The sequence below is a fragment of the Dama dama genome, chromosome 15, assembly GCF_033118175.1.
Source record: "Dama dama isolate Ldn47 chromosome 15, ASM3311817v1, whole genome shotgun sequence".
Taxonomy (NCBI): Eukaryota; Metazoa; Chordata; class Mammalia; order Artiodactyla; family Cervidae; genus Dama; species Dama dama.
The window spans coordinates 61,504,358-61,529,200 of NC_083695.1; the positions used below are offsets into that span (position 1 = coordinate 61,504,358).

Consider the following 24,843-nt stretch of genomic DNA (forward strand, 5'->3'; position numbering starts at 1 on the left):
TAAGTGGAAGTGCATACATGCACATGTTTTCATCTACCCAGCCAGTCTATGTCTTTTGATTGGTGCATTTAATCTATTTACATTTAAGGTAATTATTGATATGTATGATACTATTAACATTTTCTTAAATGTTTTGTGTTTATTTTCTGTAGGTCTTTTCCTTCTCTTGTGTTTCCTTCCTAGAGAAGTTCCTTTGGTGTTTGTTGTAAAGCTGGTTTGGTGGTGCTGAATTCTCTTAACTTTTGCTTGTTTGGAAAATTTTTGATTTCTCCATCAAATCTGAACGAGAGTCTTACTGGGTAGAATATTCTTGGTTGTAGCTTTTTCACTTTCACCACCTTAAATATACTGTGTCATTTCCTTCTGGCTTGGAGAGTTTCTGTTGAGAAATCAAATGATAGGTAGGCCAATGAGCCTCCTGCCTACTCCTCTTCCTCAGGGGTCCCCAGTCACAGGGGGAAGTTCCTGCCAGAAGAAGGGGCCCTGGGGAGCAGACGTGTAACTGGGGTGTCTGGCCCAGCAGGCTGAGGCACCAGACCTCTGTCTATCAGGTGCCACCCCTCTTCACACAGTTGCCACCACTTCCTGTCTTTTCTTTCCCCATTTGACACCAAGCTGAGCAGGCAGATCTTTCTCTCTCTCATCCAAGACATTTATAAATTTCTAGGGAGACTAATTTTGCCCTTGCTGTCAACTCTAGGCAATGCATAGCATTCACAGCTTCACTAATCCTTTGCCTCAACTTCCTCCCACCCTAATTCCATTTGATAGATTAATACAACAGATATGAAAGAGCCTGATTCTAATTTTTCCATCAGAAATGTGAGCTCCTTGGAAGCACAGACCAAATGTTATCTTCTTGCCTTTTCTTTTATTCTTTAAAATTCTCTACACGGTTTCTCAGCCACTCTATTTAACAGGAGTTTGTTGCTTTGAGGGGCGGGGGGGGGGGAAGGGGGGAGGGTCGGTGGAGCTTCCCAGGTATCTCAGTGATAAAGAATCCACCGGCCATGCAGGAGACTAGGGTTCAATCCCTGGGTTGGGAAGATCCCTTGGAGAAGGGAACCTCTATCTACTCCAGTATTATGGCCTGGAGAATTCTATGGACTGTCTGGTCAATGGAGTCATAGAGTCAGACACGACTGAATGACTTTCATTTGTTACTTTTTATGTAATAATGGCTGACATCAGTAGAGTACTTACGAAACACCATGAACCTCACATGGATTCTCTCATTTAATGCACATGAAGTAGATATCCTATGAAGTAGATATTACTATCATTTTACAAACCAGGAAGTTGAGGCTCGGAGAGCTTAAATAATTTATTCAAGATCACACAGCTAGTAAGAGGCAGTCAGGCTAAACTCATTTCTAATCCAGAGTTTAACCCTTGTATGACACTATCCGAGGGTGGTTTGCCACTGTAGCCTTTTCTCTAGAGTTTATGCTTGGTCTGAGAACGTCAGGACCTGCCAAACGCGTTCTGTGCCTGTTTGTTTTAGCGAGAGAAAGTCTTCAAACTCCAGGTAACCATGACCCGGATGTAACCAATAGATACCAAGCCAGAGGGCAGCAATCTGGAGCAAACGCCTGCCTAGCTCGCTTCCTCTAAAGCTTCTAATCTCAGCATTCAAACTGGGTGTGCCTATCAATCCGTCCACCTGCTACACTCCACATGGCTCCACCCTGATTTCTGGCAGGATGAAGGCTCACCCCAGGAGGAAAACAGGGAGGCTGTGCCCCCTTGTGGAGTTCTCCCATTTCATAGAGGGCGAAATTGGTACTCAGAAGGGCGAATCAAGCTCAAGGACGCAGAACGAGTTAGTCCCACTTCTCAGTCACTGGATTTATCTCTCTCAGCATTCTAATTTGCTTCAGCCGCAAAGCAGATAAACACAAATCAGTTCTTCACAAAGAAACCTTGAGTTGAAGTCTGAGACCTCAGAAAAGCGTTGACAAAGTCCCAGAAAACGTTGCGGATCCGGGAGACGCCTTCCCGGCCTGGGTACCGGCCTCTCTCCTTCAGCCCCACCCCTCCACCCGCAGCCCAGCTACATCCCGCACTCCTTTCTCACTCAGGTTCCAGGCCCCGCCCCCAGGTCGCAGCCAATCGGAGAGCCTCGCTCCCGCCGGCAGTGACGTGCCCCCCGCAGCCGCGGGATTCAAACTCCCGGAAGCAGCTCCCGCGCCAAAGGGTGTGACTGGGCCGACGCGAGCGCGGCGCTTCGCCTCAGGTGCTGGCTGGCTGCGGGGAGGCGACCGCGGAGGGTGGCGGAGGAGGCCAGGACCCGCAGCCTTGAGGCCGGGTGTGACCGCGGGGGAGGCGGGGTCAGTGGGAGATCGCGCTGGCTGGGATTCAATCTCTGCCTACCTTGGAGCCAGTGGCCGTTCCCTGGCACTTACTTTGTGCCTGTCCCCGGAAGACCGTCGCCGATTGGATCCCCGCTTTCAGCTCTGCCCGTGAGTATTACCATCCTCTTTCAGACAGGCGCAGGGCGTTCTGGTGACTTGGCCACGTCCTTTCCTTAGTACAGCAATTTGCGGATTAGCAAGCACTTTCATGTCTATTCTACAAATATCTTCACCTCAGAGGTGAGAAAAAGGGTGCCTGTTTTTGCAGTTTTCTTTGCCTCTCTTCCCACAGGAGATCTTAGTGAAGGTGTTTGTAGATTTGCCTCCACTTACAGAAGACGTGGCCTGTAGTAGATGCTTTGTGCCCTTTGCTAGGTATCTTAATCTTTCACCTTAGAATGGGCAAAAATCCAGGGCTAACCTTTTCTGGTGGCTTAGTGGTAAAGAATTCGCCTCCCAATGCAGGAGACGAGGTTCGATCCCTGGGATGGGGAGATCCCCTGGAGAAGGAAATGGCAACCCACTCCAATATTCTTGCCTGGGAAATTCTTCATGGACAGAGGAGCATGGTGGGCTACAGTCCATGGGGTCGCAGAAGTGGCACGGGACTTAGCGACTAAACAACAATAACATACAGGGTGACCCTAAAGGTCATTTTCTTTCTTTTTTTTTTTTTTTAAAGGTCATTTTCATAGAGAAGCCTTCCCCACCTCAGCGTCTAAGTAAGTCTCCCTTACTTTTACTTGTATCATTTATCACTGTACTTTTCTTTTACTGGATAACATTTGTTTTCCAGTTTGAGGATCTATATTTGTTTCCTTGTTATTGCCTGCCTCCTCTGCTAGATTGAAAGTTCTGTCATGTAAGGGACATGTCTCTCTTTCATTCTTGTTTTCAGCCAGTTTTTACCCAGCACCTGTTATGCTGCCTGGTAAATTAGGTTCTCCAATATTTTTTGAATGCATGAATAGTATCATACTCCTCTGGCTTCCTTAGTTACATTATTATTATTTTATTTTGGGATCCATAGGTGGGAAAATGCTTTTTAACCTCCCTAATTAAAGCTACTTTTATTATGTGCTCAGTATAGACTTGGGTTCGATCTTTGGGTCGGAAAGAACCCCTGGAGAAGGAAATGGCAACCCACTTCAGTATTCTTGCCTGGGAAATCCCATGCACAGAGGAGTTTGGGCAGGCTATTAGTCCATGGGGTCGGAAAAGAGTCAGACATGACTTAGCAACAAAACTTTTCCTTACTTCTTGTTCTTAATTCCTGCCATTCCTGAATTCTTTGAATATTGGGTCTCCTTTTCCTATAAATGCCTCATACTGAATTCTTCTCACTTCTGCCCACTGTGCTCTCTGAACATTACAGTTAAGATAGAACTGAACTAGGCATATCTTCTAAAACAGAGGATGCACCATTATGTCAGGTAATGATGTTTCAATGTCCAGATATTCAGAATTATATTATTTGTCATTGGCTTTTTATTCTGCAGTAAAGTTTGTCTTTGTGATCTAACTTTCAGGTTTCATTTAATGGCTTAATTATTGGTTATCCCTCTATTTTTTTTTTTAATGAAACGTTTCTATTGAAGTATGACACACATAAGAATCCTGCACAAACACAGACGTACAGGTTGACATATTGAATACTTCCATGCATCTACCACCCAGATTTAAAATATATATATTGTTGTTAGCAAGCTAGAAGCCATACCCCACTGTATCACTTCTATTTACACAGAAAGGTTCTTCTGCTTAGTAAATAGGTTATTAGATCTTTTCAAACCTGAGATTTGACTTTGTAAACTCAGATTTCTTTTTACAGGCACTATAAGAGATGTCTTCCAGAAATCCCAAAGATTTAATTAAAAGTAAATGGGGACCAAAGCCTAGTAACTCCAAATCAGAAACTGCATTAGAAAAATTTAGGGGAGAAATTGAAGCTTTAAAAACATCAGTGGATGAAATAACAAGTGGAAAAGGAAAGCTGATTGATAAAGACAGACACAAACTTTTGGAGGTAAGACCTTTTAAACTGTAATAAGTCTTACTATGGTAGATGAGAAAGTATATGATATAATCTAGTTTTTATGTTCACTAAATGTAAACAACAAATCTAATCATGTCACCTTTGGGATTTAGATTTTAGCATGAAGGTTTAAAAACCCATTTAATCATGTATTTTGGCTACTTTACAAGTAATTTTTGTTTTCAGGTTTTTGTTTTTTTTTTTTTTTTAAGGTAAAATCATTACAGATATCAGCATTTTGTGTTCTGTTAAACTATATTTCCCTAATTTACAATTTGTTATGACATAGTCTGAAAAGGAGTTAGAAATATTAGAACTGGAGGGATTTAAAATTTAATCAGTTCAATTTATTTTGCAAGAGTACTTTTATTTTTCATAGTTAGAAAACAAATGATCCGTACTAAATAATATCATTGGATTTCTTTAAATTTTACTTTATAAGGCACATCATAAAACCAAATGATTTATTATTTTTTTAAATACATATTGAGGTGAATTCTTATTCAAGCATGGAGAAATGATCTATCACCAATTCTTAGACATAAGGATTATTTTGTAATCTGGTGAAAGAATCTAGTAGCTTTCCTGAGAGCTCTCTTTCCTATTCATTTTACTTCTGACAAGCAATGGCTGTCAAAATCCCTTTATAATCAATTGAAATTAAACTTCCTATAACTTCTACTAGTTTGTTCTAGCTATGTCAATTAAAGCTACACAGAACAAATCTTTTTTTTTTTTTTAATCCAATTGAGAGCTTTTCAGGTGTCTAAGGCTTCCCAGATGGAGCCAGTGCTAAAGAACCCACCTGCCAATGCAGGAGATTTAAGAGACGGGGTTTCGATCCCTGGGTTGGGAAAATCCCCTGTAGAAGGGCATGGAAAGATATTCCAGTGTTCTTGCCTGGAGAATCCCATGGACAAAGGAGCCGGATGGGTTACAGTCCACAGGGTTGCCAAGAGTTGGACACGACTGAAGTGACTTAGCATGCATACATGTACATATACAAGGAAATCTTGCTTCCTCTTACATATCTATAGGCCAGTCCCATATTCTTCAGCTTTACTGGCTTTTTCTCATCCTTGTCACTTTCCTGAACACTTTTCTGGTGTTCATGTCCCTCTTGAATTAATGCTTCCAGATTGCACACAGTCACAAACACAGATTGAAACAGTACTGTTATTTCCCCTAATCTGGATGCTGTACTCTATGAAATCTTAGAATTGTATTGGCTTCTTTGGTAACTGTGTCATAATACTGTCTTATCTTAAGCCGGTAGGCAACTAAAAATCCCCTCATCATTTTCACACAACCATCCAACTCTATGTCCCCGTCTTTATTTGAACAACTGTTTTTCCTGCCCACCCTCAAATGTGAGTTTTTAGTTTTAAGTTTTTTTCCTTTGTCAGCATGTAAAGCCATTTTACTTACTTTTTATATCATCTCTATATTAGTGCTTTCTCCCTTTTGTCAGCAAGAGTTTAACTAACATGCCTTCTTTAACTTTCCAATCCTTGAAAATGTTGAACACTCCCTTGAAGATCACCTTCTAGATTTGATACCAAATCTTTTTTTTTTTTCCAAATCGTTTATTAACAAAAAACAAGTTTATGAATGTGCTTTTATACAGCTATAACATTCTGTAATATCTGAATTCTGTTGCTTCAAGTTCATCAGTGAGCATGTATCTGTTTGTGTGACTCAACTTTTAGCCATTAAAATGACTAGAATTGGCATGATGGGAGAATGATTAGCAGATACTCAGGTGAGAGCCAGCTTTTCTTTAGCTTTCTAAGTGGTCTCTCCTTTCTGTGTCCATGTCCAGTTCATTTTATATATACCTTAACCACAGCACTTATCATACTGCATAAACGTGTTGGTCTAACTCTCTATGAGCTCTCTGATCATTTTTTTGGTCCTGGTATCTGATATAATGCTGACTTGATACATAATAAATACTTCCTACACACTTGTTGTAATGTACTGTTTATTTTTGTGTTTGACCTGGCCTTGTTCTAAGATTCTTCTTAGTTTATATCTAGAAAATTCGAGTCCTTGAGGCTGAGAGAGAGAAGAATGTTTATCGCCTCACAGAAAAGGACAAAGAAATACAGCGACTCAGAGACCAGCTAAAAGCCAAGCACAGCACTACTGCATTGCTTGAACAGCTGGAAGAGAAAACAAAGGAAGTTGAAAGAAGAGAACAGCTGTTGAAATCCTTGTCTGAAGAGACAGATGTGTTGAAGAAACAGTTGTCTGCTACAACTGCAAGGCTTGCTGAACTTGAAGGCAAGGCCAATACACTTCATTTATCACAGGTACTAATTTCTTTAAAACCTGTTTTTTTTTTTTTTTGGTCTTTTCTGATACAGTTTGTAATTCTTATGAGGAATGGGTTTGTTAAAACATCCTTGTCAAATGGTGAAACAGTATAGTATACTAACAGGTTTACTTTTTTTTTTTTTTTATCATAGTCTGGTTCTTCTCTATAAGCAAAAATAGGTAATATGGCTCCCTCCACTGACCATACCATTGTTTTGCCCAAGGGAGTATTCAGAATACAGACACTGCTGTGTATCTACAATAGCCAGGAAGTGTTTATTGAATTCTTTTTTTCTTTAGTTTGTATTGTGAGAACAATGGCTTCATTTTTGGGTTATTTTTCATATTTGAGATACCCAATTAAAATAGCAAGTATGCTTTTCTCCTGTCTTGTGTTTTAGAGTCATTAGTGTAGTAGAAAGAGCAGGGATTTATGGGTCGGCAGCTCTGAATTCAGATTCCACTTGCTAGCTGTGTGAGTCTAAACAAATTTCTTAACCTCTCTAGCCTTAGAAACAATGCTAGAATTCATTAGACCCCTCTCCTAAATCTGTTTCCACATCAGTAAAATGAGGATACGAGTACTGGAGATTAAATGTTACAATATATGTGAATAACCTAGCAGAGTGCCTGCCATGTGAAGTGAAAGTCGCTCAGTTGTGTCTGACTCTTTGTGATTCCATGAACTGTAGCCCTCCAGGCTCCTCTGTCCATGGGATTCTCCAGGCAAGAATACTGGAGTGGGTTGCCATTTCCTTCTCCAGGGGATCTTCCCAACCCAGGGATCGAACCCAAGTCATTGCAGGCAGACGCTTTACCATCTGAGCCACCATAGTGCTAAATAGTTTCTTATTGATCAGATCTTTGATTCTCTTGAAAATTTGGACATGTGAATAATACTAATACTACGGCTATTAACACTACCTACAGAAGAAAGGGCACTTCTCTGGTAGCTTAGATGGTAAAGAATCTGCCTACAATGCAGGATACCTGGGTTTGATTCCTGGGTCAGGAAGATCCCCTGGAGATGGGAATGGCAACCCGCTCCAGTATTCTTGCCTGGAGAATCCCACGGACAGAGGAGCCTGGTGGGCTATAGTCCATGGGGTTGCAAAAAGTCAGACACCACTGAGTGACCAAAACTTACTTACAGAAGAAAATCTATTGCTTTCAAATAAATGCTTCAGTGATGTTAAGGGTCTTTGTACTTTATCTCCCCTTTAGAGTGGGGCTTCCTACTCTAAGAGAATTTGCCTGCCAATGCAAAAGATGTGGGCTTGAGCCTTGTGTCGGGAAGATACCCTAGAGGAAGAAATACCCACTTCACTATTGCCTGGAAAATCCCATGGACGGAGGAGCCTGGCAGGCTACAGTCCATATGGTTGCAAAAAGTTGGACACGACTGAACGACTTCACTTTCACTTTAACTTAAAGCTCAAGAATTAGTTTCTCTACTTTTGAAGATGGAAATATAAATCTTGGTAGAAATGATAATTTTAAAAATGTATTCATATAATTACTGTGGGATACTCACTGTTAATTTCTGTATTAGTCAGTGTATCTAATCACCTGACAACCCACCTCCAAATCTCAGAATTTTATACAAGTGATTATCTTTCCGCTCACGTCACAGCTTATTTTAGGTTGGAGTGGAGGAGGCTTTGCTCCACAGAATCATTCAGAGATCCAGATTCCTTCCTTCTAGTGGCTTCCCCATCTCTCAGAGTGCAGTCCTCCACCAGATCCTTTATACACACCTGTGGGCTAGAGAGCATGTGAAGAACTGGGTTAGCCTGTGGGGTCTAGGCCTAGGATTGACATATCTCATTTCTGCTTACATTCCATTGGACATAATTCAGTCTCATGACCTTACTAACCACAGAAGAGGCTGGGAAAGGTGGTTTGCGGTGTGCCCAGGATAAAAGGAAAGAAATGTGATGAACTATCTCTGTCATGGTTTCCACCTGAAGGACTAAATTGAGAGGGGGAAAGAGCACCTCTAGAGAAAAGAATATATATTTTGAGCTTTCTTGCCATCCTTAACACAAGTCTCTTTACTCAGAGCTGTTAAGAGCTTTTTATGAGCTTTGTTGGCTAGCTTTGGTACCTCACCACCTGGAAAATGAAAGTGTTGTCACTCAGTCGTATTCGACTCTTTGCGACCCCATGGACTGTAACCTACCAGGCTCCTCCATCCATGGAATTCTCCAGGCAAGAATACTGGAGGGGGTCTTCCCAACTCAGAGATCAAATCTGGTCAAACTGGATCTCCTGCAGGTGGATTCTTGACCGTCTGAGCCACCAACTTACTGTCTAGTTCCCCTCTTTTATTGCCTCTGAAAAAATGAAGAAAAAAGAGGAGACAAATTATATTTTGAGTTCTATATGAATGAATACTAATTAATACTATTGCTAATGTTGAATATAAATATGATTCTAGAAAACAAAATTTATCTTTTATTTGACAATTTAATATTTTTCAGATTTCATTTAAATAGGCCAGTTGCTTGGTTTTGTTTCCTGGTGAAAATCAGGGCTGTTCATATCCACTGAGGGCTAGTCTGGTGATTCTGGGGTCCAGATGACCTCAGATATCAAATTAGATATGAAATCTCAGGGTGTCCAATCTGCTTAGGAGGCCTCCAGGACTCCAGGACTAATTCTGCACTGCTACTCATCACCTGGCATGTACCAGTTCTGGGTTTTGGGATGTATGTGAAATATACTGTCTTATTATGAAGTTAGGTATAATGAGGAAGCTTATGTTCTTAAATTATCATGTTGACTACTATTGATTTACTTACAGACTGTGGCTACAAGTTGCTTCAATTCATCAATGAGTAATGTTCATGAAATGGAAGTACAGCTGAAAGATGTAAGTTCGTTTTTATTTTATTAAGTTATGGCTAAAGAGGACTAATTCCTTTATTATTAAATTTCATGGAAATTGACAACAGTAATGCTGTAGCTTGAAAAAAATCTTTTGAGGAGACGAAGAAATGAATGGTTTCAGATCATCTCTCTGGGTTACCACATTTAAGTCTCTTTCCAGACTTTTAAGAGGGTCAGTTCCTCTAAGTATGGTCTCTTTAGGCTAGAAAACCTTGGAAATCATCCATTTCTACCAAATAACTCAAGAATGTCCTGTTTTCACTTAAATATAATTTGCTCAACTATTTTATTATAATAATGTAATTTAATATGTATTGTTTTTTCTTTTTGTTTACCCATGCTAGATGTCCTCTTTAATTTGAAATTTTTCCCTTGGAAACAGTATTTGCTTTCCTAGTTTGAAAAGGAAATACATTCTTTGTGTATTCAATATTTCTTTTTCCTAGAATTGGATATGAGGTTAGCTGTAATATTCCAAACTTATATCTTAAATGGATTGGTGGGTTGCATTGAAAATTAAATAAATTGGGGACATAGGACTAGTGGTCACGGTGTATTTTTTCAAATTTTAAGATTAGATATGCGAAGTATGAAATTCTTGATTTAATTATTGGGTCAATAGGTAGATACTGTGTTTCCAGAAGTATTACTGGCATGTCTACCCTGATCTAAGTATGCTCTTAAGAGTCCTGTTTTAAAAAAAAAAGAGTCCTGTTTTATCTCACATAGCAGGCATACCTTGAGGCCTATTTGATTTTCAAGAAAAGAATTTAAATCCGTTAGTGTCTGTATAACTGGGTTCTAGAGTACCCTTATCAAAGTAATTTACCTAGAGGTAACTAAAATAAAAAAGAAACACAATTCTTAAAGAATTATCAAAGTAAGTTTTTTTGTATGTCATATATTATCCCCAGCATTTAGATAACTGGAAAGAATGACTAGATGGAATCTGGTGAAGTTTCTTGAATTTTATAGTGTCTCTTTTAGCAAAGTGCCTGAAAATAGATGCTGTTTTCTTAAATCCATGTGTAATTTTTAGGCTTCTCAGTGCTAACTGCTTCAAATATCAACTAAAGTTATTTTTATGTAATGACAATTAGTCTGGAGTAGAACCTGAGAGTCTTCATTTCCAATAAGTTTCAGGTGCTGCTGCTACTGTTGGTGGTCTGAGGACCACCATGTGAGAACCATTAACTTACACTTGAGGAGTGAGAGGTGGCCAAGCTCTGGTTATCCCTTTGGGATCTCAGCAAATCTTTCAGACCAGGGGGAGAATTATAGTTGGAAGACTGAGGAGCAGGGAAAGAGAAATCTCACTCCTAAGTCTACAGGACTCAGCCATTCTAGTCCTATACCCTCTACAGAGCTCCCACAAAACTTCCTGTAGAAGTTTGCCCACCTGTTTTAAGAATCAGTGTTTGTTAGGCTAAAATAAGTCCTAAAAATCTGTTTTACTTCTCTTAGGGCCAAGCCATATCATTCCTCAGCTATCATTTAGGTCTGGCTCATATTTTGAAACAATTACATCGTGTTAATGCTGTAATCGCTTTCCTGATAGCTCAGTTGATAAAGAATCCACCTGCAATGCAGGAGACCCTGGTTCGATTCCTGGGTTGGAAAGATCCCCTGAAGACGGGATAGGCTACCCACTCCAGTTTTCTTGGGCTTCCTTGTGGCTCAGCTGGTAAAGAATCCGCCCACAATGCAGGAGACCAGAGTTCAATCCCTGGGTTGGGAAGACCCCCTGGAGAAGGGAAAGGCTACCTACTCCAGTATTCTGGCCTGGAGAATTCCATGGACAGTCCATGGGGTCACAAAGAGTCGGACACGATTGAGCGACATTCACTTTCAATGCTGTAATCATTATCCAGTGTCAGTAACTTTAAAACCAAATAGCTAAATGTCAGTTTTAATAGGCATTTCTTGCTCTTGATTTTAAAAATCTGATTTTTAGGGAATTCCCTGGTGGTCCAGTGGTTAGGACTCTAGGCTTCCACTGCAGGGGGTATGGTTTTGATCCACCGTCGGGGAACTATGATCCATAAAGCCACATGGTACAGCCAAAAAAAAAAAAAAAATCTGACTTTTAAACATAGAATTACTGAAGATAAATAATAGTTATTTTTAATTTGGAAAAAAAATCAAATTTACAGAAAAGTTATAAGAATGGAAAATAGTACACACATAAGTTCACATACTCTTTACCAAAATTGAACTCATTAGCATTTTATCCCATGTTATACTTTCTCTTTCAGTTCCCTCCCCATCCACACACATACACATACACACACAAACATAATATTTTTTCTGAACCATAAAATAGTTGCATATATCTACAGCCTTTTCAGCCTGTATATTCCAATGTATATTCCTAAGAATGAGGATACTGTTACATGACCACCATACAGATATCACCTTTAATAAGTTTAACATGGGCATAATACTTCTGTGTAATCTACCATCCGTATTCCAGTTTTGTCAATTGACGCACATTTTTTCTTCCTTCAACATAGGCTAACATTTCAATCTATGTTAGAGTTTTTGCCCAAGGAAATATTTAATGGATCCCTGCCAAAGCAGGAGAAAGAGCTTTCATGGCATTCCCCACGGCTTCACTTTACCTGTTTCTGTATTTTTATTGATAACTTGGGTGAATATGATAAATGCATGTCTAACAAATGTGTAGAGACACAAAGCTGGAAGAGATAACTAATGTGAGGAGGACTCTAAAGATGCAAAACTCATAATGTCAAAATCCACTGAAAGCTATCAAATCTACTTTTTGTTGATTCTATAAAGAAATGAAAGTAGATACAGTCAGTGAGATCAGGAGTAAAGAAATGTCTATTACTTTATTGAAGTAACATCGCCATCATGTGGCCCTTTAGAATAATGTCTCATCCTCGCTTTGGCAGCACGTATACTAAAATCAGGCTTCCCTTGTGGATCATATAGTAAAGAATCTGCAGTGTGGGAGACCTGGTTCTATCCCTGGGTTGGGAAGATCCCCTGGAGAAGGGAATGGCAACCCACTCCAGTATTTTTGTCTGGAGAATTCCATGGACAGAGGAGCCTGTCAGGCTACATACAGTCCATGGGGTTGCAAAGAGTTGGACACAACTGAGCAACTAACACACACACACACACACACACACACATATTTTACTTCAGTTGAGTTACACCAGGCAGCTTTTTTGTTAAGAACTTTGTGTTTGTGCCATCTCTTTTCTGGCAGCCCTAAAGGATAAAAAGTCATACCTCCTGGCTGCCACACTTTAATCATTGATAATAATTAATTCCCCCAGGTTAAGGATGAATTATGACACAAAGGATACATATTATACACTTGTAATACTACAGAAATAGTTATGGTAGTTCTATGACAAAATATTTTGATTATATTTTCATGCATTACTTCGTTAATTAGTAATAGATTTTTGAAAGTGTTTTATTCTTTTTGAATCACTAAATGTGTTGTTCTACTGTGCGTAAGGAACTTCTAGATCCCTTCCTGCCCTCTCGTCCCTCCTCTGAACACTCTCGAACTCCTGTCTAGGTCTACAAGGCTTTTTTGTTCTTGAAGGCATTTTCTCCACCCCATGTTGTCAACATCATTCACAAACATTCATCAGGCAGCTTCCAGGTACAGAAGCACAAATAAGGAACTGTGAAATAAAATATCTAAACAAGCCTGTGCCCAGCTGTCAGAGGGCTCAGGGTATAGTTAAGATAAGAAGTATCATCAGGAAGCAATCAACAGTTCATGAATATAAGATTCCAGGTAGACAATGGACACAAAAATCACTAGTTGCTTATGAAGGAGGGAAGTTTGATGAGGAGAGTTACGGTGAGGAGCCTTGAAAGATAAGCCTGGGCTCACTGGAACTTGCTGTAATGTGGAATTTAAGTGGGCAGATAACATAGGAAGGGATTGTAGAGCACTCTGCACGAAGGGAAGAGGCACAGAGGGTGTGCATTATTGTGTAGACAACAAGGAAGCAGTGAAGGGGAAAGGTCAGGCTGTGATGGGAATTGGCAGATTGTGGACAATTTTAATGTCAGCCTAAAGGACATGGAACAACAGACTGGTTCCAAATAGGAAAGGGAGTATGTCAAGGCTGTATATTGTCACCCTGCTTATTTAACTTATATGCAGAGTACATCATGAGAAACGCTGGGCTGGAAGAAGCAGAGGCTGGAATCAAGATTGCCGGGAGAAATATCAATAACTTCAGATATGTCATGACAGATGACACCACCCTTATGGCAGAAAAGTGAAGAGGAACTAAAAAGCCTCTTGATGAAAATGAAAGAGGAGAGTGAAAAAGTTGGCTTAAAGCCTAACATTCAGAAAACTAAGATCATGGCATCTGGTCCCATCACTTCATGGAAAGTAGATGGGGAAACAGTGGAAACAGTGTCAGACTTTATTTTTTGGGGCTCCAAAATTTGGAAGGAAAGTTATGACCAACCTAGAGAGCATATTAAAAAGCAGAGACATCACTTTGCCAACAAAGGTCCGTCTAGTCAAGGCTATGGTTTTTCCAGTGGTCATGTATGGATGTGAGAGTTGGACTGTGAAGAAAGCTGAGCACCAAAGAATTGATGCTTTTGAACTATGGTGTTGGAGAAGACTCTTGAGAATCCCTTGGACTGCAAGGAGATCCAACCAGTCCATCCTAAAGGAGATCAGTCCTGGGTGTTCATTGGAAGGACTGATGCTGAAGCTGAAACTCCAGTACTTTGGCCACCTCATGTGAAGAGTTGACTCATTGGAAAAGACTCTGATGCTGGGAGGGATTGAGGGCAGGAGGAGCAGGGGACGGCAGAAGATGAGATGGCTGTATGACATCACTGACTCGATGGGCATGAGTTTGAGTAAACTCTGGAAGTTGGTGATGAACAGGGAGGGCTGGCGTGCTGCGATTCATGGGGTCGCAAAGAGTCGAACACGACCGAGCTACTGAACTGAATTGAAAGGAACCTAGCTAGCTTCAGTTTCAGCGAGTGTTTTCCTGAAGCTTTAAAATATTTTTATTAATATAATTAAAACAACTTAGCACTTCAGGGGATCGAGGAAGAGGTTGAATTGAACTTACTAGCTGTAGCTATTTTGCCTCAAAATATTCAGTGATCATTATATTAATTGACCTAAAGCTATGGGTCATGGCCTGTGTCTCGTCTCACTGTTCTTGATGAGGAAATCAGCCTCCAAGTGAGGACTTATAAATCCCCAAATTACCAAGATCCAACAGTGAACCACTGCTCAAGCAGGTATTTCTGTGGGGGTAGATAAGTCTTGGGCTTCCCTGGTGGCTCAGATGGTAAAGAATCCGCCTGCAATGTGGGAGACCTGGGTTCGATCCCTGGTTGGGAAGATCCCCTGGAGAAGGGAACATCTACCCACTCCAGTATTCTTGCCTGGAGAATTCCATGGACAGAGGAGCCTGGCAGGCTACAATCCATGGGGTCACAAGGAGTCAGATACGACTGAGCGAGTTTCACTTTCATGTAAGTCTTGGCTTCTCTGGGGCCTCAGATGGTAAAGAGTCTGCCTGCAGTGTGGAAAAACTGGGTTCAATCCCTGGATCAGGAAGATAGATCCCCTGGAGGAGGCAATAGCAACCCACTCCAGTATTCTTGCCTGGGGAATCCCATGGATGGAGGAGCCTGGTGGTCTACAGTCCACCGGGTCACAGAATTGGACATGACAGAGTGACTCACACTTTCATGTTAAGCAAGTCAGCACAAGTGGCACAGGCAGAGGGCTTAGTACCAATGAGCTTGGCCATTGGTGAAGGGGTTTTAGCATCAGTGTGTGTACCTCCTTCTGGGGCCCTTAACATTTTACACCTGTGACATTAGATTTAGCTGTGCATGTTCTCTTTACACAAGTAGTTATTGAGACTTACTTCCTCAGCCTTCCAGAAACATAGAACAAAAAGGGGGCAGTCCCTGATAGCTCAGTTGGTAAAGAATCCACCTGCAATGCAGGAGACCTCTGTTTGATTGCTGGGTCAGGAAGATCCTCTGGAGAAGGGATAGGCTACCCACTCCAGTATTCTTGGGCTTCCCTGTGGCTCAGCTGGTAAAGAATCCACCTGCAATGTGGGAGACCTGGCTTCGATCCCTGGGTTGAGAAGATCCCCTGGAGAAGGGAAAGGCTACCCACTCCAGTTTTCTGGCCAGGAGAATTCCATGGACTATATATATATAGTCCCTGGGGTCACAAAGAGTCAGACATGACTGAGCGACTTTCACTTTACTTTCCATGCACTTGGATAGAAGACCTAGATTGGAAAGGAGAGAAGAGTTGTAATCTCATTGCATTTTGGTGCTAAAGTATAAGCATTTCAAGACTTTGTTTTCCCTCTACTACTCACAGGCGAATCTTCTTTGCTAGCTTTCAACTTGAATTTCTGTCCTGCTGCTACTGACAAAACAGGGGGTATGGGTGAACGGGAGGTGTTTATACAGTTGTGTACAGCCCTGGCAGGCTCCTTTGGCTTTGCCTTTGACTGAATTTCCAAGGATCCAATGGTTAAGACCAGTGAGAGTTAGAATCAGAGTAGATATCAATTTGTCCCAGTTAAAAATAAAAATATCAATAGAATTTTTCACTAAAAAATTTCATAAATCTTTGGGCTTCCCTGGTGGCCCAGGGGTTAAGAATCCACCTTGCAATGCAAGGGACATGGGTTTGATCCCTGGTCCGGGAAGATACCACATGCTGCAGACCATCTAAGCCCGTAAGCCTCAACTACTAATGCCTGAGAGCGTAGAGCCCATGCTCCACAACAAAAGATGCCACTGCAGTGAGAAGCCCACACTCCACAACTAGAGAGTAGGCCCCACTCTCTGCAAGTAGAGAAAGCCCATGCACAACAATGATGACCCAGTGCAGCCAAAAATAAATAAATAAAATAAATATTACCTTTCATAAACCTATACACCCCTGTCCATATATGCTACCTTGATTTATCCACTGAAGTTAACGTAGCTTCTTCTGTGAATATTTGCTAATATCTTGCCACAGATCAGGTGGAATGAGCCACAGAAAATGTAGATGAGATTTTATAAAATTTTCCAACTTTTGCTAGGTGGCTGGTAAAGCATGGCTAGGTTCTTGTAGGAAAGATGTAACTGAAATGAAAAATTAACATGAGCAGTAATGGTAAAGTAAACCACTTTCCCTGTTACCAGCTAACTTAAATAGACATAGTTTATTTGATTAATATTGCCCATCATTCAAATAATTTCTCAACTATACATTGTATGCAAAAGCTGGGAGTCCTTTTGGAAGAACATGGTCTGCCACTTCAAGGAACTTAATATAAAGAATCTGTCTGCAGTGCAGGAGACATAGGAGATAACAGATTCAATCCCCGGGTGAGGAAGAGCCCCTGGAGTAGGAAATGGCAACCTACTCCAGTATTCTTGCCTGGAAAATTCCATGGACAGATAAGCCTGGCGGGCTGTAGTCCATGGGGTCGTGAAGAGTAGGACTCGACTGAGTGACTAAGCACGCACAATCTATTTGAAACAGCAAACACAGAAAAAAGCTAATGAGGGTTGGTAAAATAAGTTTTTAAAATATGTAGGTGTGTGTTTATAACAACTGAGTTCCTAAACCCCTATACAAACTAGATGAAAGTTTCCATTTGGTGATTTTTGAGCTCTAAAAGATGAAAACTGGTGATAAAGAAAGGGGGTGGTGTTTGAGTTGGTTCTCCAGGAGGCAGACATAAGATGGAGTAGTCAGCAGTGCAGTTTATTGGGGAGCCACATCTGTGAAAGGAAGAGGAAGGCCCAGGATTGAGGCGGGGTGGGGAGGTGGCACTGTCAGAGCAGGATGCACGCCTGACAGAGCCTCTGTCCACCCCTTGGAGAGCCCCCAGGCAGAGCCCTCGGGTGGGTGGAAATACCTCTCAAAGAGTACTGAGCACTGCATCTCCACCTCTGCCACAAAGACATTCTATTAACAGAGAATGATGTGGATACCAACACGAGGCAAACTGTATAGGAGACAGCGGACAAATGAACGTAACCCTGTGTGGACATGACTTGGCCATGTTATTTGGAATTCTGAAGGTGTGTGGCCTTGGAACATGTCTCTGTATGGGAAGCTTTACAGTGATGCCTGGAATCATTCTGTGATATGAGCCATCAAGTATTTATATGCTGGAAAAGACTGTGTACCATGTGGTCCCTTGTCCATTTGAAGGGTTTGGGTTTTGATTATTGATTTGCTTTCATTTTCACTTTGAGGCTCTGGAGAAAAATCAGCAGTGGCTTGTGTATGATCAGCAGCGAGAGGTCTACGTGAAAGGACTTCTAGCAAAGATCTTTGAGTTGGAACAGAAAGTGGAAACAGCCCCTCAGACACTCCCGCAGCAGACAAAAAAGACTGAATCAGAAGGTATTGGTATAAAAATGTTCTTCTGGGTTGTCCTGCCTGACATTTTCCAAAAAGAGAGATGCATCAAATTTAGATTCTTATAGATCTGTGTTATAAAGTAAAACAAGAGCAGGTCTGCTAGGCCTGAAGTAAGAAATCCCATTTTAGCCAATCTTCTGAATTCATCTCCCATTGTTTTCTGACACCAGAGGGTGAGAGGCACAGGGTAAAGGGATCTTGCAGCTCTGCAGACACGTTAGGTTTTTTCCACCTTGCAAGTCCTTTCCCTCCTTCAAAGTCCTGCTCCAGCTTCATTTCCCCTGGTGCTAGCCTTGTCAGTGACTATCTTGTTATTCCGCTTCCCTTTAGCAGTTATTCATATCAACTCTAGGAGAAAGATACATTTTTATACATGATGCTTCAATCATTTGAATCTCACCCTAGAACTGAGATTAAGTTCTTATCAGTGATGCTGCCTGTTTGCCAAAGGCTTTGCAGCTTCTTTGATCTCCACTGAGTTTCACAAGAGCCTAAGAGCAAGGGCAGAAAGGATCATTATTCTCATTTTACAAATAGATTCAGCAGTTCCAGGTGATGAGCCAGGAAAAGAAAAACCTCTGTGCAAGGCACTCATTTAAATGACTGACAGCCCTACTGGTTCTGGAGCCTTGAATTACAGAAAGAGAAGGCTCATAATCCCAGAGCTTCACATTTGAATATTTAAAATGAAGCTAATGCTAAAACAGTACGAAAGGAATGTCTCTAGAGATAATTCAAAGCTGTTTATCCCTCAGGGGACAAAGTTACTACTGTACTGCCATTATAAATTTGCTACAAGTGAAAGTAGGTTTTTAATTATGGGTAAAGTGTAGCTTTTTCCTTTGATAATATGATTTTTCTTTTCTCTCTCCCTCTCTTATTTTCTCTCTCTTACTTTCTCTGTGTGTTTTATCAAAGTGGTATACGCGTTAATGTCTCTATTTGTTTTTTTGTTTTCTTTAGACATTAGTGACATGCCCACCCCCAGAATAATTATATTACTGTTTCTGGCTCTTCTATCTATTCATTTTGTAACTTCAAGTAGTATACCTGAACTTCTGTTTCTTGTTCTGTCAAACATCAACCATGATCCCTGTGTCTCTTGAGTCTTCATTTTTGAGGATGAGGAAATAATGTGATCATGGATACAGAAACATAGTTACATTCATTTCTTCAGGAAAATTACCTATTTTGTAAAGTGAGTTGTGCCATGATATATTTGTCACAGGTTATCTTCAAGAAGAAAAGCAAAAATATTACAACCATCTCTTGGCAAATGCAAAAAAAGATCTTGAGGTGGAACGACAAACCATAACTCAGCTGAATTTTGAACTGAGTGAATTTCGAAGAAAATATGAAGAAACCCAAAAAGAAGTGCAAGATTTAAATCAACTATTGTGTTCCCAAAGAAAGGCAGATGTACAACATCTGGAAGATGACAGGCAGAAAACAGAGAAAATACAGAGGCTCAAGGAAGAGAATGATCTTGCCAGAGAAAAACTTGAAGAAGAGAAGAAGAGATCTGAAGAGCTGTTATCTCAGGTGAGTCTAACCAGCATGATTTTCCATGGTTCGTAAGCCAGAATTTCTATGGTACTTACTAAGTGTCAGGGGCTATTTTAACTACTTAGGAACCAGCATGGAACAACACAAGTTCCTACCCCCTCATAGGAGTTCATGCTAAGAAGGGAGACAGACCATAAGCAAGTACCTAAATAAAACAGGGTAGTATGATCGAGAGAAATTGAGGCCAGTGAAGTCCTCACTGAGGAGATGGTATTTGGACAAAGCTGATGGTGAGAAGGCACCAGCGAGGTGAGTGACTGGGAATTCCCTCCTGGTGAAGGGATCACAGACATAAAGGTTCTGAGTGAGGAAGAGGTAGGCATGTGTAAGAAGCTGAAAGGGGGGAGTGAGGAGGAGGTAGGTATGTGTGGGAAGCTGAAAGAAGGGGATCCAGGTTGATTCCTAGGCTGGCATTGTGAGCTGTTCTCAAGTTAATTCACTGTATACCTTCCATGTTCTCACTATACTCATAGCCAGATCTGGAATGTCTGTCTCAGTAATGTTGGCATTACTATGTTAGATTTATTACAATTGAGTACTATTTCAACAGAAACTTATTAAAATTTCCCCCACAGCATGAAATAATGGAAAACACATAATTTGGGGTCCATCCCAGGTCTCTCATTGAGGATGTGTAGCCTGAGGAAAATCAGCTAACTTCTTTGACTGACAGGTTATTTGTGTGTCAAATTAATAATAATAAATCTTATAACCTCTTCTCACCTCATAGGACTTTTGTGAAGGTCAGCTGAGAGAAGGTGAAAGCACTTTGTAAATTAAAGGACTAGGTAAATGTTAGTTACTGCTACTCTTAGAATAGTGATTTCGAAAAATCCTCCAAAATTTGAGAGAGAGGGAAAAAATGGCTTATAACATTTGCCTTCTCAGTCTTTACCATGCTCACTTCTGCCTAGAGGTGTGAGCAGTGATATTTACAAAAGATTAAGCAGAAATGATTGAAAATTTGGCTCCAACTCTGTGGCTGAGAAGGCCAAGCTCTGCCAGCTTTGTTATTCTACTCAGAAATATCAGTGAATGTTAAGACCTGCTTGTCTACTTTGACTTAGCGCTGTCTACATTCAGTCTGTGCCTCAGGGAACTCGGCCCGGGTGGCACTGCTCAGCTGCTTGCATAGATAGCTGTCCAACCACAGCTGGAAGGGCTCGCCCAGAAGAGCAGGTGTTGCCCTGGTTAGAGATGTGACATTTGCGAGCCTTTCATGCATCCTGGGTCAAGGTCAAGCTATAAAAAGTTGATGTGACAGTGTTGGTTCTATTTACATCCTACAGGTCCAGTTTCTTTACACATCTTTGTTGAAGCAGGAGGAGGAACAAACAAGGGTAGCTCTGTTGGAACAACAGGTACTCATGAGGGTTTCTTCTAAATTCAGTTTAACTTTTGAGAAAATGGGATTTTTCCTCATGTTTACACTGTTGTATGAAGAACCATTTGTAAGTTCTATAAAATGTTTTTTTTTAAAACTTTTAACAAAAGTATTGAAAGTGACGACTTACGCCAGCCATATGTTCCCATTACTATCTTTAGGCTAAACCAAATTCTCTAAGGTGACATGGCAATTTTCTTGACAGATAGATGTTTGCCTTAGCAAACTTTCTTCTTCCCTAAATGGCTGGTAGTCTGACAGGATGTTCCTAATAGAACTACTTGATAACTTCAAGTAGAACTCAAAGAGAGACCAGTTACTCTCAGAGACTAGAGATTTTTAGTATATTCGAAACCAGGGAACAGCCATCTCCTTCCCTTTCCCACAAAAAGGAGGATGAGGAGGACAGATTCTAACCAGCAACTTCTTAAGCTGTTCCTCACTCACTTAGACCTCACGCTTTGGCTTTGTTCCTTGGACAGAGTTTCTTCATTTATCAACATCTACCTGTGCTCAGAGGAGTTCTTACTCTCATGGCACAACACGTTTTTTTCTTGTGATCCTAAAGAAACATCCAGTCAGGAAAACTAGACAGTATACAGTAGCTGTCATTGTCTTATCTTGGGCACTTTTTTCCAGATGCAGGCATGTACTTTAGACTTTGAAAATGAAAAACTTGACCGTCAAAATATGCAACATCAATTGCATGTAATTCTTAAGGAGCTCCGCAAAGCAAGAAATCAAATAACACAGTTGGAATCCTTGGTGAGTCTGGAATGGTTAAACAAAAACTTATTTCATCTTTCTTTTTCTGCCATCTTTCTATTTATATGTCAAAGCAGTTCCCAAAATAGGAGGATACAGTTTAAGAATAGCTGTTTCTTAAATCAGTCAAATCAAATCCCTTGCCTCATTTGAAGCATCTGCCCTTTGAGCATCAGTTCAAAGTACTAGACAGAGGGACATTACCAGCCTCTTGGTAATGATAACATTACCAGTGCCTGGGATCACCCCCACCCACTCTGGGCTCTGTGATTCTGGAGGCACTGAACAGAGCTTGGCCTGGGGGACAAAGGGAGCAAGGCAGGGCAGTTTTAGATCCTGAACGGAAGTTGTGCTTTTCTCTTTTAAAAAAAAAAAAGAAAATTGTTGCTTTTAGGGCTAATGGACTTTTACTGTTAATACACTCTTATAGGCATACTGATATAAGCATATTCTGTGGATTACCTTGAATACATAACCTTTTAAAACATTAACCTTTTTAATAACATTGCTTCTATGAGGAAATGGTTTTGATTTACCTATTATCATTCTACTAATAAGCTTTGAGGGACTTCCCTGATGGCTCAGTAATAAAGAATCCACCTGCCAATGCAGGAGATCATTTGATTCCTGGGTGGGGAAGATCCCCTGGAGAAGGAAATGGCAACCCACTCCAGTATTCTTGCTTGGGAAATCCTATGGACAGAGGAGTGTCGTGGGCTACAGCCCATGGAGCTGCAAAAGAGTCAGACACAAATTAGAAGCTAAAGAACCACACAGCAAGCTCTGGACCAAACCTGTTAGGGTCTGTTCCATTAGCCCATATTTTGTATACGATCCTTGTATTGCAGAATATTTGCACAGGGTGAAAGGTCACAAATAGAATTTCTCAGTTTTCGAAAGAGAAAAAAGCAGTTTTTAAAATCATTTGCAATTTCTTTATGAATAAAAGACAGAAAATAATTTTTTGGCTCTGTTTATGTCATTGATTTTTACCATAATATTTAAAATTGAAATTTAGAATTCATTCTTATTTATGACTGTTTATAAAAGAACAGGAAGCCAAACAGTGTACAAATGAATCCATAATTTTCCTGTATTTTTCTTTGTTTTCCTGCCATTCATTTTCACAGTATGCTGTAAAATGTTCATTTTTAGCTTTACTGACTGTTCTAAATTTCTCAGGGAAAAAAACATGAAAATGAGATATCACAAATGAATTATACAGTATCTTAGTCGTTCCTGTGTATAATCTGTTTGATCTGCTAAGATTTTTTTGCTGCTCTTAATTCCATACAGTTCTTTATTGCTGAAGTTGCCCGTCTTTAACCTAGCAATCTTTGTCAGCATTGCCCATAGTCCTACCTTTACATGAGACTCTATTTTAATAAAACCTGCTACGTAAACGCCTGATCCTAGTACTTCCTGGGTAATTTCAGTGATTTATAACAACCTCGTAAGGCTTCCCAGGTGATGCTAGTGGTAAAGAATCCACCTGCCAATGCAGGAGACATAAGAGATGTGGGTTTGATCTCTGGGTAGGGAAGATCCTCTTTAGAAGGGCATGGCAACCCACTCCAGTATTCTTGGCCTGGAGAAGAATTCCATAGACAGAGAATCCTGGTAGGCTACAGTCCGTAGGGTCACAAAGAGTTGGACACAACTCAAGGGACTTAGCATGCATGTGTAACCACTTTGTGGTAAGTTACCAGTGTAATACCAGTGACTGGAGAGATTCAGAAGAAAATCTAGCTAGAGGGCTGAAGCAACTGGAGTATCTATGGAGCAGTTACAGCTGCTGAATGGTAGACCATCTATACAAACCATGTTCATTTGACACTTATTTTTCAGAAGCAGATTCGCGAATTTGCCTTCACAGAGCCATTAGTCACTTTCCAAAAGGAGACTGAAAACAGAGGAAAAGTTGCCTCACCAAAAAGTCCCACTGCTGCATTAAATGAAAGCCTGGTGGAATGTCCTAAGTGCAATATCCAATATCCAGCCACTGAACACCGAGATCTACTTGTCCACGTTGAATACTGCTCCAAGTAGCAATGTGATTATTCTTTGTTTTTGTGTCAAAAGATTCAATACTGTATCTTATGTTAGCTAGTGGACATTTTGAATTGCTTATTTCACCTCACATCAGAAACTGCCTGTCTACCTTTAAGACGCTAGCATAGCAGTGAATCATTGTGTTTTGTTTTTGTTTTTGTTTTTTTGCCTGCTTTGCATTTCCGAGCGTTGAATGCTAAGACCACCAACATTTTGCACTGTTAAAGTACTTGATGAAGAAAACATAGTTCAGGTTATTGCTTGTAGGTCAAATCTATTACACCAACAAGCAAATATTTTATGTTTTTTGGATTTTTAAAAAATCAAAAGCAATTAACCAGGGATCTTTATTGTTATTATTTTTTAATCCAAGCACTTCGTAAGCCTGCCATTCTGACTTTGATGTCCTTTGTGAAGAGATGGTGATGCTTTTTTCTTTTCATTTATATTTCCTTTCTATGATAGAGCAGTTATTAGAAAAGTTGGGCATTTTCTTCATCTTTATTGCTGCTTACTGTTGAAACTGTAGACCTAGCTGTGTTTGAAGCACAAAGCAGATTCTGTTTAAGGAATACTCCTTACTCACCACACGGTGTTTTCTGTGATGTTAACTGGCTATACCTTTAACTTGAATTTCATCAGCACATGTTAGTTAGCTAAAATTGTTAAAATGAATTTTAACAAAACCACCGAGCCCTCTCTTTTGATATGCAAATGTTTTATTTATTTATTTTTGGCACTTTTAAAAGCTGGGTGATGTAATGAGCAGATATTTGCTTATCTGAATATTTTTATACATGTGTGCATAAACCAACTTTTTTTTTTTATTTCTTCAGGTTTTCTAAAGTGCTTAACACTGGGCTACTGTTGGTAATGTAAAGGAGAAAAGAATAAAGAGTTATTTAATAAATTTTGCTATGAGGAGAGTATATGTATATAGACAGGTATTTTAAGATTTCTGTCCCGAGAAGGGTGCCAGAGAGTTACAGATAAACATACAGTGTGAAATGATTTCCTTTAGGATTGGTTTGTTTGATCT

At 40.4% G+C, this 24,843-nt stretch overlaps 1 protein-coding gene across 5 annotated transcripts; it reads left to right on the forward strand.

Annotated features, from left to right (window-relative positions):
* The first annotated feature begins 2,172 nt into the window (after positions 1 to 2,172).
* Positions 2,173 to 24,719, forward strand: CEP55 (centrosomal protein 55). 5 transcript variants are annotated; one of them, XM_061162199.1, is made up of 11 exons: positions 2,175 to 2,462; positions 3,037 to 3,076; positions 4,186 to 4,380; positions 6,429 to 6,704; positions 9,515 to 9,583; positions 17,869 to 18,019; positions 19,266 to 19,579; positions 20,893 to 20,964; positions 21,627 to 21,752; positions 23,601 to 23,805; positions 24,641 to 24,719. In XM_061162199.1, the coding sequence occupies exons 3-10, from the start codon at positions 4,198 to 4,200 to the stop codon at positions 23,799 to 23,801; spliced, it is 1,392 nt and encodes a 463-aa protein (XP_061018182.1). In that variant the 5' UTR covers positions 2,175 to 2,462; positions 3,037 to 3,076; positions 4,186 to 4,197; the 3' UTR covers positions 23,802 to 23,805; positions 24,641 to 24,719. The 5 variants fall into 5 exon arrangements, with proteins under 5 accessions (XP_061018185.1, XP_061018183.1, XP_061018182.1 ...); XM_061162202.1 differs by lacking the exon at positions 24,641 to 24,719 and having other exon boundaries at positions 2,173 to 2,462; positions 23,604 to 24,633; XM_061162200.1 differs by lacking the exon at positions 24,641 to 24,719 and having other exon boundaries at positions 2,174 to 2,462; positions 4,172 to 4,380; positions 23,601 to 24,633.
* Positions 24,720 to 24,843: the final 124 nt, after the last annotated feature.

What these genes read in the sequence shown, in the direction of transcription:
- CEP55 (XM_061162200.1), top strand. Translation starts at nt 4,198, where the DNA reads ATGTCTTCCAGAAATCCCAAAGATTTAATTAAAAGTAAATGGGGACCA. An exon ending in CTGAAGAGCTGTTATCTCAG is followed by an intron (nt 19,580 to 20,892) that starts GTGAGTCTAACC and finishes TACATCCTACAG; the next exon opens with GTCCAGTTTCTTTACACATC. An exon ending in TAGCTCTGTTGGAACAACAG is followed by an intron (nt 20,965 to 21,626) that starts GTACTCATGAGG and finishes ACTTTTTTCCAG; the next exon opens with ATGCAGGCATGTACTTTAGA.